This window comes from Cibotium barometz, chromosome 14 (genome assembly GCF_041138505.1).
Source record: "Cibotium barometz isolate CiBa-2024 chromosome 14, ASM4113850v1, whole genome shotgun sequence".
NCBI classification, from domain to species: domain Eukaryota; kingdom Viridiplantae; phylum Streptophyta; class Polypodiopsida; order Cyatheales; family Cibotiaceae; genus Cibotium; species Cibotium barometz.
This window is the reverse complement of record NC_141059.1, coordinates 17,299,022-17,313,536: the sequence shown is the minus strand read 5'-3', so window position 1 is coordinate 17,313,536 and position 14,515 is coordinate 17,299,022. Positions and strand designations below refer to the sequence as shown.

General features: G+C 46.0%; 1 protein-coding gene across 2 annotated transcripts in view; it reads left to right on the top strand.

The window, feature by feature from the left end:
• Positions 1 to 1,661: 1,661 nt before the first annotated feature.
• LOC147631718 (DDT domain-containing protein PTM-like) overlaps positions 1,662 to 14,515 on the top strand; it is a 74,346-nt gene continuing 61,492 nt past the window's right edge. Inside the window, exons 1-7 of one of the 2 annotated variants that reach the window (XM_086808230.1) lie at positions 1,662 to 1,949; positions 3,001 to 3,112; positions 3,433 to 4,125; positions 4,671 to 6,171; positions 6,263 to 6,557; positions 6,642 to 6,766; positions 6,859 to 7,355. In XM_086808230.1, coding sequence (XP_086664356.1) covers positions 1,925 to 1,949; positions 3,001 to 3,112; positions 3,433 to 4,125; positions 4,671 to 6,171; positions 6,263 to 6,557; positions 6,642 to 6,766; positions 6,859 to 7,355 — 3,248 coding nt within the window. In that variant the 5' untranslated portion in view covers positions 1,662 to 1,924. Of the gene's footprint in view, positions 3,113 to 3,432; positions 4,126 to 4,670; positions 6,172 to 6,262; positions 6,558 to 6,641; positions 6,767 to 6,858; positions 7,356 to 14,515 lie in introns of both variants that reach the window. The other variant, XM_086808229.1, reaches the window with a different exon arrangement.

Genomic DNA, 14,515 nt, shown 5'->3' with positions numbered 1-14,515 from the left:
AACACATGCATACCAAGCAGTTGTGAACCCAAGGGCAAGTGGGTTCAGGCCTCACTAAATTGAAGACTTAGCACAAGATATAGCTTTAGGCTATGATTGTGAGAGCTTGCATAGAGCATCTTAAGTGAAAGCTATGGGAGTGGGAACACAAGGGAGAGTGAAGCTTGTAAGCTATGCGAGTTGAACCTTGAGTGGGATGTGAAGCAGTGTGAGGGAGTAGTGGGGTGGGAGTTGAAAGTCGTGTGAGATCCAATGTGAAAGAGACCCCTTTGGTGAGAGGGAGAGATCCAAGCATTAAGAGACACTAACATTACAAGGAGGACAAAGAGGGAAGAAACTCATAATATTCAAAGAAGTGTGAACGCCACATGTCATTCACTTATGTGAACACCGCGTAATTAATACTATGGGGAACATATTTGGCAGTAGATGTATCTCCTATCTCACAAAAGGAACAAATAGACTATGTGGGACATAATTGGTAGTACATGTGCCTCCTATCACACAAAAAGAACAAGCAGACAAATGCAAAGGCAATTTTGTCAGATCTTTTTGATATGACCAAATAAATCGGTTCCATGAGGGCAATTGCAATCCATGATTTGGATTGAAGGAGAAAGGAAAATCATAACACAACTCTTCTCGTTCGTTAATTGTGCATCGGCATGAACCCACAATCCCATACAAGCTAGCAATAAGCCATAATTAGGCTCTTGTTGGTCATACCAAGAGGAATGGGGTAGATCGAGTGGACTTTATTAGCCTTGCCTATGCCACTATAACAATGCAATTGCTCTCGCAAATAATGACGCTTAACTTTGTAATAAAAAAGAACACTTTAAAGTATTTTTAGTTTGTGGACATTTGTGTAACACGTACAATTCCAATTACCACAAGACCTAAGAGAGTCCCACGTTCAGATAAGAGTCTTATTGATGGGTTTGTTGTGTAGTATATTGCAATGTTTGAGACAAATAGATGTATGCTTGAAATGTAAGACCAAGTATACTCACGTTGGGTGCTCTCGGGTGCTCTCCCAGTTTGCATGTAAGTTGGCAATTTTGCTAAAGTTGGCAATCATAGTTTAAGGAAGCACACACATGCATCAAGGACGTGTTATTTTGAATTCTCTCTAAAGAATGAGCACAGAGGATGCAAGGGTGGCATGCAAAGAAGTTTTTGTTTACACTTTAGAAGTTGCAAATTGGAGCAATTAGAGGGTGCTTGCCATATTTATGTCCATCTGGCATCGGCATCGCAAGTTGGATGAGTTGGAATTTCCACTTGTTGAACATTTGTTCTTATGGATAACCATAAAGAAGAACTGGATAGTTGATCCCTCAGTGGGTGTGTGCTTGCCTAGGGAGACACAAGGAGTGTTATATGAAGGCAAAGGACGCGGATAGTTGAACATTTGTTCTTATTGATAACCATAAAGAAGAACTGGATAGTTGATCCCTCAGTGGGTGTGTGCTTGCCTAGGGAGACACAAGGAGTGTTATATGAAGGCAAAGGACGCGGATTTCACAAGTACACAAAGCATGGAACGGGAGGAGCATAAAAGGGATGTTGGGGATTCGGGAGTCATTGCCCAATGCCCCCCCCCTTGAAGCTCCGAGAGGGAGGGAAGAGAGAGAGGCACCCTCTCTCTTCCCTCTACAATAGGGAAAGCTACTTTTGTTAAGAGAACTAGGAACTAGAAAAGCAAAACCGCGATCATCGTCGTCCCTCTCCTTCTCCCGCTCCCTCCTGCAAACCCTAGTCACCCCCTTCCCGCTCTTTTTGTTTTCCATCTTTTCCCATCCCCCGTCTGCGATCTGCTGTCTAAAGAGCGGCCCACTTCTCAGAATCGAAGGCATATACTGCAGGCCCATGTTTCTGACGGCTTTTCCTCTGCATCGACTGTCAGGTTTCTCAGAATTGCATGCGGCAGGCTAGGGTTTCTACAGGTGAGTTTGTAATCGTTCGCCTCTGCGTTCGCTTTCAGCAGGATCCCTTGTTTGTGTCGCCCGTTGCCCTAGCACCTTCGGTTCTGGCAGCAGTAGCAGCGTGTTATGGGAAGGAAAAAGAAACAGGACGACGATGACAACGTTTCTCTGATTGGCCGACGGGTGGAGAAGCAGTTTAAAGGGTTTGGAAAGTTTGCCGGAACGGTGGCCGCCTACAATGCTGCCCGTGGCTTCTACAAAGTTGTCTATGACGATGGGGACAGAGAGGAGTTAGAGCTTCATGAAGTCAATCAAATACTTGTAGATGCGGTGGAAGAGGTGGCCCTTCCAAGGAGGAAGAGAAAGAGATTGGCGGATAAAGTGAAAGAGTCTTGTGTCCATGGGTGGCCAAGGAAAGGAACTGTCTCTAAAAAGAGGGTGCAGGATACTTCCAGCAGCAGATCAAATGATATTGAAGAGTTAGACCGCAGAAGCCAGAGTAGGCCCTCTGCCCAGAGGGTAAGGAATGATAATGGGAAAGAGGACGCTTCTTCTGCAGAAGAAGGTAAGGAGGGTGATGCTGAAGGGCAGCTGGAGGTTAATGTGCAGCAGTCTTCTCGTCGCAGCTCCAAAAGGAAAAGGCATGAAGAAGCGGAAGAATCCAGGGGGAGGCTCTCTCCTGCTAAGTCCAATCACCTGAGCAATCCTCAGAACAGAGGTAGGGGTACCAGAAGTCAAAAACTTCTGCAAAATTCCGACGATGAAGAATCCACCTTGGATGGTGATGAATCTAGTGATTATGAGGCTGGAAGCTCTGCAGAAGAAGCAGAAGAGGATTTGCTCTCATCCTCAAGCTCAGATGAGGACAGTCCCTTAATGGTCCATTCAAGAATCTCCAAAGAGTTGAAACTTCCTGCACTAGTACCATTGCCGCCTTCATCTAGAGACATTGCCTTGTCAGAAGATCTGGTGGCAGATGCGTTTGCAATCTATAGCTTCTTGAGGTCTTTTAGTCGTGTACTGTTTTTAAGTCCGTTCTGCCTAGATGACTTTGTGAGTGCATTAATTGCAGAGGCTCCTAATAGTCTGGTAGACTCCATACATCTCATCCTTTTGCAAGCATTGAGGAGACATCTTCAGCGCCTTTCAAAAGACGGCTCTAGAGGTGCCAAGGAATCTCTAAGGTATGTCTCTTTTGAAGGTATTTATTTTAACAATGCACTAAGATTGTGAAGAAATGCATATTTCAAGTTTTCACAATCCACCAACAACGTGAAGCAAGTATTTCTTGCATTTTTATAGTGCACTAACAGCATGAACCAATTATGTAATGATTAGAGGATTAAACAAGCATGTTTGGTTTTTGATGACACATATGGTTCATAACAAGCAAGCCACATTAAATGCACAGAGGTCCATGCCTTTATTTCAGACCATTAAAACCTCTTCATGTAATATTGTGATTTAGATTTGACCAAAATAATGTGTATGTGTCATGCCTCAGGCAGCGAGATTGGAACTTGCTGGATTCCATTACTTGGCCCTCTTTTCTGATGGTCTTCTTAGCTACTCATGGCTTTGGTAAGTTTTATGGGCAGCAAATAGCTTCACTAGGGCTGCTGGATGTTGAGTACTACAAAGCCTCTGTAAAGACCAAGCTGGCAGTCCTGGGCTTCCTTTGTGATCAAGTCATGGAAACAGAAGAGATCAGGGCAGTATTGGATAGCCGGGAATTGGAATTTACAAGCCAGGTTAGACAGAAGGATAATAAAAACCTTGCTTGTAAGACAACAGATACTCTCAAGACTTCACAATTTCTTGCGACGAAGGAACACCAGGAGATGGCTAAAGATGATGCTTTGCAGAGGAGCGTGCGATTTTCAACAAGTTTCTCAGTCGAAGAAACTAGAATTATTCAGGAGCAAAATTCCATGGATTGGAATAGCGATGAGTGTGTGCTTTGTGGAATGAACGGCAATTTGATCTGCTGTGATGGGTGTCCTGCTGCGTATCACAGTAGATGTGTCGGGATTTCGAGAGCTTCCCTGCCTCCGGGTGATTGGTTTTGTCCCGAGTGTATTGTGGAAAAAGTTGGGGGAGAACAATCCAAGTGCATGGATGGTTTGAGAGGAGGTCAATCACTGGGTATAGATCCATATGGAAGGATGTTTATTGCTACATGTGGACACCTTTTAGTGTAAGCAGTTTGACATTTTTATTTGATTTCTTTGTTAATGGCAAATCAGTCCTTCAAATTTTGTCTGATGTTTTCAAGCATAATTCTGGTGAAAAAGTTGGTATTTAGTCACACTTATTTGTGTGGATGTTCTTCTGGCAAAGGATTTGACATGATATTATATCAATCGATTAAAACTTGCTCTCTCAGCCCCCATGTCCTTTTTCTGAAGAAAACAGTTACTTGAAACTTTCACCCTCCATGCATCTTTTATATGAGTTCCAGGTTGAAGTGACATGAGTTTCTCACTGAGAGTGACAGCAATGTTAAAATAAGCTTCCATAAAGCAACCAAGACCCCCACCCTCCCCCGCCCCCAGTCCCTGACCTAGGGGAGAAAAGAGAGAAAGGACTCGGTTGAGCCTCATGAAGGAGGAAGCCGTACCTGATTTAGAGAAACTGTGTTGCTCCTCCATTTACTGTTTGGTTAAAAACATAATCAACACTCTGCTGGGAAAGCCAGTAAGGGGGGTGCTAACATTGACGTTTGTTTATCTAACTATGCAGGTTAGAGTCATCTGATTTCACACAAAGTAGCTACAAATATTACAGCAAAGATGATATTTTAGGGGTTCTGCAAAGTTTGGAGATGTTGAAGCCTTTTTGTGACAAGGTTGCAAATGCCATACGTCAACATTGGGACATGCCTGCTAAAAGTTCATCCGTTTGCAATAGTTCACAATTACCCCTTGAAGCTTGGGGTTCCCTTCTGATTCCTAGTGAAAGGGAGCTAGGCAGTGAGGGACGTAATCACGAGGATGCTGAAGATAGTTTGGTGCCACAAATAACATCTAAGACCATTGGTGGAGAGCAGAAAAAAGCAGAATCTGATACTTTACTTCCTCAAATAATTATGTCCAAGTCTGATAAGAAGCCCTTGGAAAGAGCAAACTTGGAAGGGGCTCCAGTATTAATGCCTGATGATGTGGATGTCAAAGACAGTTTGGTGCTTCCTGTAATAATATCAGAATCCTTTGTCAGGCAATTGAAGGAAACAGAGGGTGCTATACTATGCACACCTCCTCAAATTGTTGCATCTAAATCTGACACTAAGACCTTGGAAGGAACTCCAGGAAATACTCCCAATGTTGTGGTGTGTGAACTTGACACCAAGCCCTTGGAAGGTGCTCCAGGAAATACTTCCAATGTTGTAGTGTCTGATCCTAACACAAAGCCCTTGGAAGGAACACCAGGAACTGCTCCCAAGCCTTTGGAAGGAGCACCAGGAACTACCCCCGAGCCCTTGGAAGGAGCTCCTGGAACTACCCCCAAGTCCTTGGAAGGACTACCAGGAATTACTCTCAAGGCCTTAGAAGGAGCACCAACAATTACTCCCAAGCCCGTGGAAGCAGCACCAGTATTTATTTCCAAGCAATTGAATAGTCGAACCATTGAACATGATCCATATCTTGCTCAAAGAGTCGTTGATAGGGATACCAAGGGCAGGTTTTTGACTGCTATATTACGAGAGCATTTACATTCTGACCAATTTCAAAAATCAGGTTCCTATAACAATCATTATGTTTTAGGTGACACAGCAGCTTCGGCAGCAGCTAATCTGGCGTTGATGACTGCTGAGCAGTCGGCTCCTTCAGAGAAGGGGTTAAAAAAGAAAACTGGTGCAACAACAATTGCTGAACAGCTAAATGCCTTTTATAAGACACCTAGACGCTTTTTCTGGCCAAGTATTAAGAAAAAGCTAATGGAAATTCCTAAAGAACGGTGTGGTTGGTGCTTTTCCTGCGGTTCAAGTTTGAAAAGAGGATGCCTGATGAATCAGGTTGCTTCACATCTTGCAGCTGGTGCTGCTTGTGTAGCTGGTGGCATCCGGCCAACCAAGTCTGGTTCAGGCCATCTGCCCGCTGTTGCTGGGTATCTACTTTACATCGAAGACAGTGTGCATAGCTTATTGCTGGGGCCTTGGGAAAACTTATATTTTAGAAAGCTGTGGCGCAAGAAAGTTGATCAGGCAGTTTCCATTTGTGAAGTGAAGGCTGCTTTGCTAGATGTAAGAATGCGGGTTATTTTTATGATGGACTGATCTTTGCTTTTTCAATTATAAGTGCTTTAATTCTAACATGGATTTGTTTTGCTGGCAGCTGGAGGCAAACTTACGCTCAGTAGTTCTTTTAGAGGATTGGTCAAAATGTTTGGAAGACGCACCATCCTTGGTTTTAGGGGGCTCTACTGCTTCTTTGTCCAGTGAATCACTTTTAAGAAAGGCATCTAGCAAGAAATCTACTCAGAGATCTGGTATGTCCAGAAGAGGGCTCTTCAAAAGCCATGGGGGTGCCTTGGGAACTGTCCAATGGGGGCGGCGAGGGAAGGTCGCATGCAAGGTATGGGGCTGGGCGATTTTACCTAGCAAGGTGGCAAGGAAAGCAGGGCGACAAGGTATTCTTTTAGACTGTTAAAAAAAAATCATTATTCTTTTGACATCTGCTGATTAGGGAAATCTTTATCTTGTGTATATTGTAGGTGGGCTAAAGAGGATCATGGGAGTCACTTATGCGGAAGGAGAGGAAGTTTCGAAACGAAGTAAACAATCTGCTTGGCGTGCAAGAGTTCAAGCAGCTTGCACTGTTGCCGAGCTTGCTGTCCAGGTTGAGACCAGTTAGCTAGGCTTCTTAATTCTTATGTGTCTTTTGTCCTTCTTGTGCACCTGCTCACACTTATGTAGCACCTGATCTTTCAGGTCCGATGTTTAGATGCACAACTTCGATGGAATGATCTAGTTTCAAAGATTGAGGTGCATTCAGCTACAGACAAATCTGAGGACAATGGCATGACAGAGATGGAAAAGTTTGGCATTCATGCCAAATCCATTGAAGAGGAGGCGCCTTTATATTTGATAGATTCTACCCTGATTTCAACTCGAGGCTTACGTCAAAATATTTCTCCAGCAAATCAGGTTATGAAAGATTTGACGCAAAATACTAAAGATCAACAAGTGTGGGTAGATGAGCGCCAAATGCCGCTTTCTCTTTTGAGAGAATTTGAAGAGAAAGAGCGGCTATCCAGGCAGAGCAATGCACCGAAGCTGGCTGTGCTGCAGAAACGTCACATTGATGTGAAAGGGATCACGAAGAAAGACGTCTTCAAGTTTCTTTGGGAAAGGGCTGGCTTCTCCACAGCAACAAAGCTGGTCATATCACTAACATGTAAATTTTGCAGCTTGAAAGTGCTGGCGAGGTGGGCTTATCTTCTCTGTACTAACTTGTCATCTGTGATGAACTAAGTTTATGCAAAAGAATCATAAAGTGTTCTCATATATTAGACCCTAGTGTGCCTGGTGACTCGGATGCCCTCCACCTTGAATGTAGAACACTCGTGTCTATGTGATAGGTTTTGAGAGACCAGTAATCCACCTTGAATGTAGAATACACGTGTCTATGTGCTAGGTTTTGAGAGACGAGTGCCATGCTCATTGGCAAACAGGGCTGCATCCCCAATGTCAAGTTCCTCAACTACATTTGAATTCAGTTTGATTCAGCCCCCTTTGCATATATAGTGCACATGCAGTTAGCTCAATTGTTTACCTCCCTAGTCAGCTTTCTAGTGACCATTTGTTTTCCTGGATCCCCCAAAGAATACCATCATGAGCGTGTCCCACTGATTAGGGGATCACTTAAGATAAGTTTTAAGAGTCCAATTCACTAGCCTCCCTAGTGGGCTTTCCGGTGACCATTTGTTATCCTGGAGCTCCCAAAGAATACCATGAGCATGTCTTGGCGATTCGGGATCACTTAGGACAGGTGTTAGGAGTCCCCTTGAACAACAGCCTCCACCTTGGCTAGCGGAATCAACACACATTACACACAAGTCATAAAACTAATGTTCTGTATTATGTACAAGAAGAAAGAGCTTAGAGTCATAACTGAATCTCCAGTACATAAGATGGCTGAGAAACGAAGACGTCAAATCAAAGCCCAAGCATTGCTGAAGATCTCCTGGCCAGCCCATGTGTCTATGTGCAAGAGAAATAGAGAAGAGTGGAGCGGATTCACACAACACACACAAGCGTCCTAAAATTCATATCCGGAGTAAACAACTCTGATAATAACCAGACATAGGCACAAGAGCCAAGTGTGTCCCAAATATTCTTAACTCCATAAGTAGCTTTAAGTACTTGCAAAAGAAAATTAGGCAGCAGACATAGCCATAAAATATCTTGCCATGCTATTGGACTGCATAAGAGCACCACTCCTATGATCCATACGCATGCCCAAGCCAACCATGCTTCACATGTCCATGTGGTTCACCGGGGCAACGACTGTTCCATGAAACCGTAAATGCTCGCTAGGGTTTTCCTTTTCCTAGAGATTTCGCTCACTAGGGTCACCAACCCTTCCATGAGTTCATGAAATACTCACGAGTCACTGGACATAGTCACTAACTCTTCCATGATCCCATGACATATAGATAGTGAGAAATCAGAGTCAACAACTCCTCTCACTAAATGGAGTCACCGACTCCTCTCACTGGATAGAGTCACCAACTCCTCCATGAGTTCAGATTCTCACACCAACTCTTTCATGAGTGCATCCATCCATAGTTGGCGTAGACATATGTCACGTGCATCCCGCACTTGGATGCCACGTAGACATTTCTGTACAGAAGGTGCAGGACCTGGGATGGTGAACTGGTCCCATGTGAGCCCAGTCCGGGACGAGTCAACCAGGGATCCATCTCAGTCGTCCGAGGTCAGGTGTGCATTGTCGTGCACATGAGTCCGAGGTCAGGTGTGCACTGTCTTGCACATGAAATAGTGCCAATCCGCGCTGCGAGTCCCCCTCTAGAATGATGTTAGTGGTTCTGTGTATTTGGTATGGTACCGGATGCCAGATCACTGAGTAGATTATGTTTAGGACAAGGGGCCAGCCCATAGGGCTACCCCGGAGCTTAGTATGGGCATGGGAATGGTGTGAAACCATCCCCATGAGGGCCAGGAAGGCCCAGGCTGGATCCACCAGCCATGGAAGGGCTGTGGGACAGCCCTAGGGCAAAGATAAGGCTATTTTCAGGAGTATACAGCCTTTAAGTGGCTGTAGGGCATGTATGGGGCAGCCCATACAGGCTGCCCAGCTTTGGGATTGTGGGCAAAAGATGTGCCCAGCCCTTAAGAAGCAGGCGCCTGATGACCAGCCAGCCAGGAAGTGATGCGCAGGATTTATGGGGATTTTTCCAGCATTTAATGAGATTTTTCAGCATTAAAAACTGAATATCCAGTCGTGGGACATATCTGATGCTGGCCGCCTGCCCTTATGTTGGCCGACTGCCCCTGAAGGGTAGTATAAATAGAAGAGAGCCATAATCCCATCATTCATCTCAGTTTTCACCAAGTGCTCAAGCCAATCAAGGGCTAGTCAAGCCAAGGAGATTGCCAAGCACAGGGGTGGACTTCTGAAGGTCAAGGGCAGGATTTTCCAGCCAAGAAAAGGTCAAGTTTTTTGTATTTGTTTTCAGATTTACATCATTCTAACAAAGCTACACCATCCGTGGTGGGGGCCCTACAGAGGGTAATTGGGAACCAATATTGTGTCCTCTCCATCTCCCCCTTCTCTGTCTATTTTCTGCACATCTCCTTTCAGTTTGTGCGTTAATTTCCGTCGCAAAAAGAGTGCTGATTTTTGAGTTTTGAAGTACCGATCCTTCTCCGAAGCTTCCGCATATTACAGTGGTATCAGAGCCTACTTCAAGTACAAAGATTCAGCAAAGAAAACCAGAAAATTTTTTCGCTCGTGTGGTTGGTTTTTAGACGCCGGTGGACTACCCCTTTCGGAGTGAGTCCTGTCCCTCGAAGGACGGTTGGTTTTTAGCCTCCGGAAGCCTCCGGAAGTCTCCCACACAGATAGTGGATGGTCAGATTGCGTTCCGGAAAGGAATTGCATTTTCCCGCTATGGTGAGCTTCGGCGATGAGAGAGAACCAGAACCATGGGACCAGAGTGCACCAGGCAGCCCAGCTAGGGCACCAGGCTTGAGTGTCACAGACATGTTCCAGCAGATGATGCGAGCAATCGTAGACCAGACAGCCAAGTTGGATGAGTAGAAGGCGCGGATCTTGGCTCTGGAGGAGCGCTCTCGCTCTCCAGCGTCGCGTTTTCCATCTCCTCCTCCCTCTCCTTCCGTATCCCAGATACCAGATCCTCGTCACAGGGACCCTCTCGTGGGGTCACAGCTCGCAGCCAAGCTTCTTGCTTGAGTTGCAGCTGCGTGCATTGGAGATTCGATAACGAGAAGATGACGCCATGCGACGCGTGGAACACGAGTGTTACCTTAGAGCTTTGGACGCCAAATTGACATCGGCGGCGCCCTCGAATCATTTTCCCGAGAAAATGAATTTCAGTAAGTATAATGGTAAACTCGATCCCACAACTCTTTATTCATGGTTACATCAATTTGAAGCTTACTTTGCCGCAGTTAGGAAAACATATACTGACAAAGTGATCTTAGCTAGTTGGTACTTGGAAGGTGAGGCCATTCCTTGGTGGACTCAGTGGACTCATGCCCACACCAGAGCAGGTATGGCAACTTATGGGTGGGACGAATTTGTCCGCGACCTTAAGCAGCGGTTTCTACCGCCCCACTACCTTGAGCGACTCGAAGACGAGTTCAGGGGAGCGCGTCAGAACACGCAACCAGTCCTTCAGTTTGCCAATAAAATTTCGACCTTGTGTCTGCAATTAGGCTTATTTGATACGGACAAGAAAGGGCAGTTTTTGTATGGCCTGGACACGCAAATCCAATGGGAGGTGCGTATGTTTAGGCCAGCCACCTTTGAGGACGCACTCGCTTGCGCAGAGTGCAGAAATGAAACACATTGGTGGCAAGCCCAAGACTTCCCAGCCGGCTTCTCCCAGGGCTAACACCTCGGGGGGCAAAAGCCAGAACCAGACGGGGTCTTCCCCAGGAGCCCAGGAGCCTCTGGCTCCAAGAACTCGAACAATGCGTCTAAGCTTACTCCCGACCAGAAAGCGGAGGTAGGCAAGACAGGTGGCAAGTTGAGTGCTGAGGAGCTTTCTCAGTACAAGAAGGAGGGTAGATGTTTCTTTTGTCACACAAAAGGACATACTTCTCGGGATTGTCCGAAGAAGCCTTCAAAGGCTGCCGCCGCCTCCACAGCTTCCGTGGGGTGAGCACAGCTCCCACACAGACCCTAGCGGCTACCCCTAGTTCTTCAACCCCCGGTGCTTTAGTTGGAGCAATTATTAGTCGGCAGCTCGAAGATAAGCAGAAGGGCGCCCATGACCAGGAGTATGAGCGCAACAAATTGCTCAAGTCCTTTGGCTACATAGGTGGCCAGAGAGTCGTCGTCTTGTTTGACAGTGGCAACATGGAGGATGTGGTCACGGAACAGGCCGCTAGGCGTGCCCGTTTCGAGTTGATTCCGGTGGACAAACAGGTGGAGGGTTTTAGCACAGGTATGACAACGAGCGTCAAGTATGAAGCTCTAGGTGCTAAGTTAGTGATTCAGGGCATCGAGTTTGTGCGTGACTTTATGGGGAGCAGACATAATTTTGGGTATCCAGTGGTTTCACAAGTTTCTTCCTGATGTCAAGTGGGACAAGCACACGTTTCAAATCAATCGGAATGTGTCGAATACCCCGGTGACCATTAAGTGTGAGCCAGGTATTCCAAACTTTCCGCTCATAAGCCACTTGCAGGCTAAGCGAGCAGTTAGAAAAGGCGCACAGTGTGCGATGATTTACATCCAGACAGCCCAGACGGTGGCTAGTGCTTCCGAGAAGTACTCGGTTCTCCATGAAAAGTTCCAGAAGATTTTTCTTCGGGACAGTCTCCCTCCCCAGCTCTCCTCGTCCAGACCGGAGGATCACAGGATTGACCTCCTCCCAGGCTTGGAACCCCCGAGCAAGTTTCCGTATCGCCTTTCTAAGGCAATGGAATCGGAGTTGGACCGCCAACTCCAAGAATTGTTGCAAGCTGGCTTCATCCGCCCCAGCGTGTCGCCATTTGCAGCACTGATCTTGTTTGTCAAGAAGAAAGATGGGTCTTCTTGGTTGTGTGTCGATTATCGTGCACTCAACAAGCTGACTATCAAGAGCAGATTCCCGATGTCTCGAATTGACTATATTCTTGAGAGGCTGAATGGAGCTAAGGTGTTCTCCAAACTGGATTTAAAGAGTGGGTACCACCAGGTACGGATTGTAGATGGGGACATCCCCAAAATAGCCTTCCGTACAGAACGGGCCCACTATGAATTTGTGGTCATGCCATTTGGTTTGACGAATGCCTCAGCTACATTTAACCGCATGATGATGCGTGTTTTCTGGGAGTTGATTGGAGAGTGTGTGTTCATATTTTTGGACAACATACTCATATTTTCAGCTACAGTTGAGCAGCATGACATTGATGTGGAGAAAGTCCTTAAGTCGCTGGAAAGCAACGAGCTCTACGTCAATGAAAAGAAGTCAGAATTTTATCAGTTCCAAGTACATTACTTGGGATATATAATTAGTGCCGAAGGCATTTGACTTGATCCGGCTAAAGTGGCCGAGATTGTTAACTGGGACGTACCTCAGACCGCTTACGACATTAGATCATTTGTGGGTATATGCCAGGCATATTCCACCCACATTGATGACAAGTTTTCTGATCTCTCGGCAGACCTCACCGATCTGCTAAAGGGAGTGAAAACAAGAAGGCAAAAGATTCGAATGACTCCACGAGCGTTGGAGGCATTCCAGAACCTCAAGGTGGCTTTGTCAGAAGCGCCTTGTTTAGCCCTTGCATTGTGGGACGAACCATTTCAAGTGATCACCGATGCGAGTAACATCGCAATTGGAGGTGTATTGCAACATAATGGTCATCCGGTAGCTTACATGTCTCGTAAGTTACTGTCCGCCGAAAAGAACTACTCAGTCTATGATCGTGAACTCCTAGCAGTTATACAGGCCTTGAAACATTGGAAACATTTCCTGTATGGCCGTGACTTCGAGGTTCGCACTGACCATCAGGCATTGCGTTGGATTCAGACGATGCCAAGTACACAGTGGAGTGATCGACAACACCGCTGGAGTCAGATATTCCAGCAGTTCGGTGGTATGATTGAGTACCTTCCAAGAAAGGCCAATCTAGTGGCCGATGCTTTGAGCAGGAAGGGACAAGTATCTGCGATTCAGACCACTAGACTTGACCTTGTTGGTACAGGACTAGAAGACATGAAGCACACGTACGCGGATTCTGTGGAATTCGGTACTCAGTGGGAACAGGCATTGGATGCCACAGGATCATGCCATTTTCTGATACGCGATGGTTGGCTTTTCTACAAAGGCCGACTATGTGTCATGAAGTCAATCGGGCAGCTCTTCTCCATGATGCCCATGACGCCATTACAGGTGGTCATAGGGGCATGAATTCGACTTTGGAGAAACTAGAACGGCAATACTATTGGCCAAAGATGAGGCGTGATGTGTTTACATATGTACAACGCTGTGATATTTGTCAAAAGGTGAAAGCTCCTCGTGGAAAGAAGATAGGGTTGTTACAGCCTTTGTCAATTCCTGAGGGTCCTTTCCAGGACATTTCGATGGACTTTGTCACAAATCTGTCTCCCAGTCCGAGTAAGCGTAATACGCAGTGCTTAACTATTGTTGATAGGTTTAGCAAATTTGTTATGCTTAAGTCGTCGTTAACCAGGACTTCGTCTTCAGTATCGAAGGCGAACAGAGTAACGGAGTCTTACCCGGAGATCCTAGAGTCAGTAAAAGACAGATTGGCTAAAGCGCAAGAGGCCTACACTCGACAGGCCAATAAAGACCGAAGGGATATGAAGTTTTCGGAAGGGGATTGGGTGTATCTTCGGATTATGAAGCAAAGATTGAAGTAGATGGGCAAGCGATGCCGAAAGTTGTCTTTCAGGAGCTTCGGACCATTTCCCATTCAGAAAAAGATTAATGAGGTGTCTGTGCAGTTAAAGCTACCTCCGAGTTGGACTATGCACGATGTATTTCATGTCAGTTGGCTAAAGCCATATGCAGGTCCACCCCCTTCAGAGGTCAAAGACGAAGCGGAACCAGACATTGTTGATGAAGCAGAAGTAATGGTTCCAGAACAGATCCTTCTGCACCGTTTCAAGCATGGCTCAGGCCGAAGACTACGATAGTTTCTCACGCAGTTTCAGGACCGAGGAACTCATGAAGCGGTATGGCTCGACAAAGAATTTTTCGAAGACTATCCGGCATTATTGACGGATTATTTGGAGGCTATGCAGCTTTCGTCAAGTTAAGTAGAAGGGGATGTCATGTGCATCCCGCACTTGGATGCCACGTAGACATTTCTGTACAGAAGGTGCAGGACCTGGGATGGTGAACTGGTCCCATGTGAGCCCAGT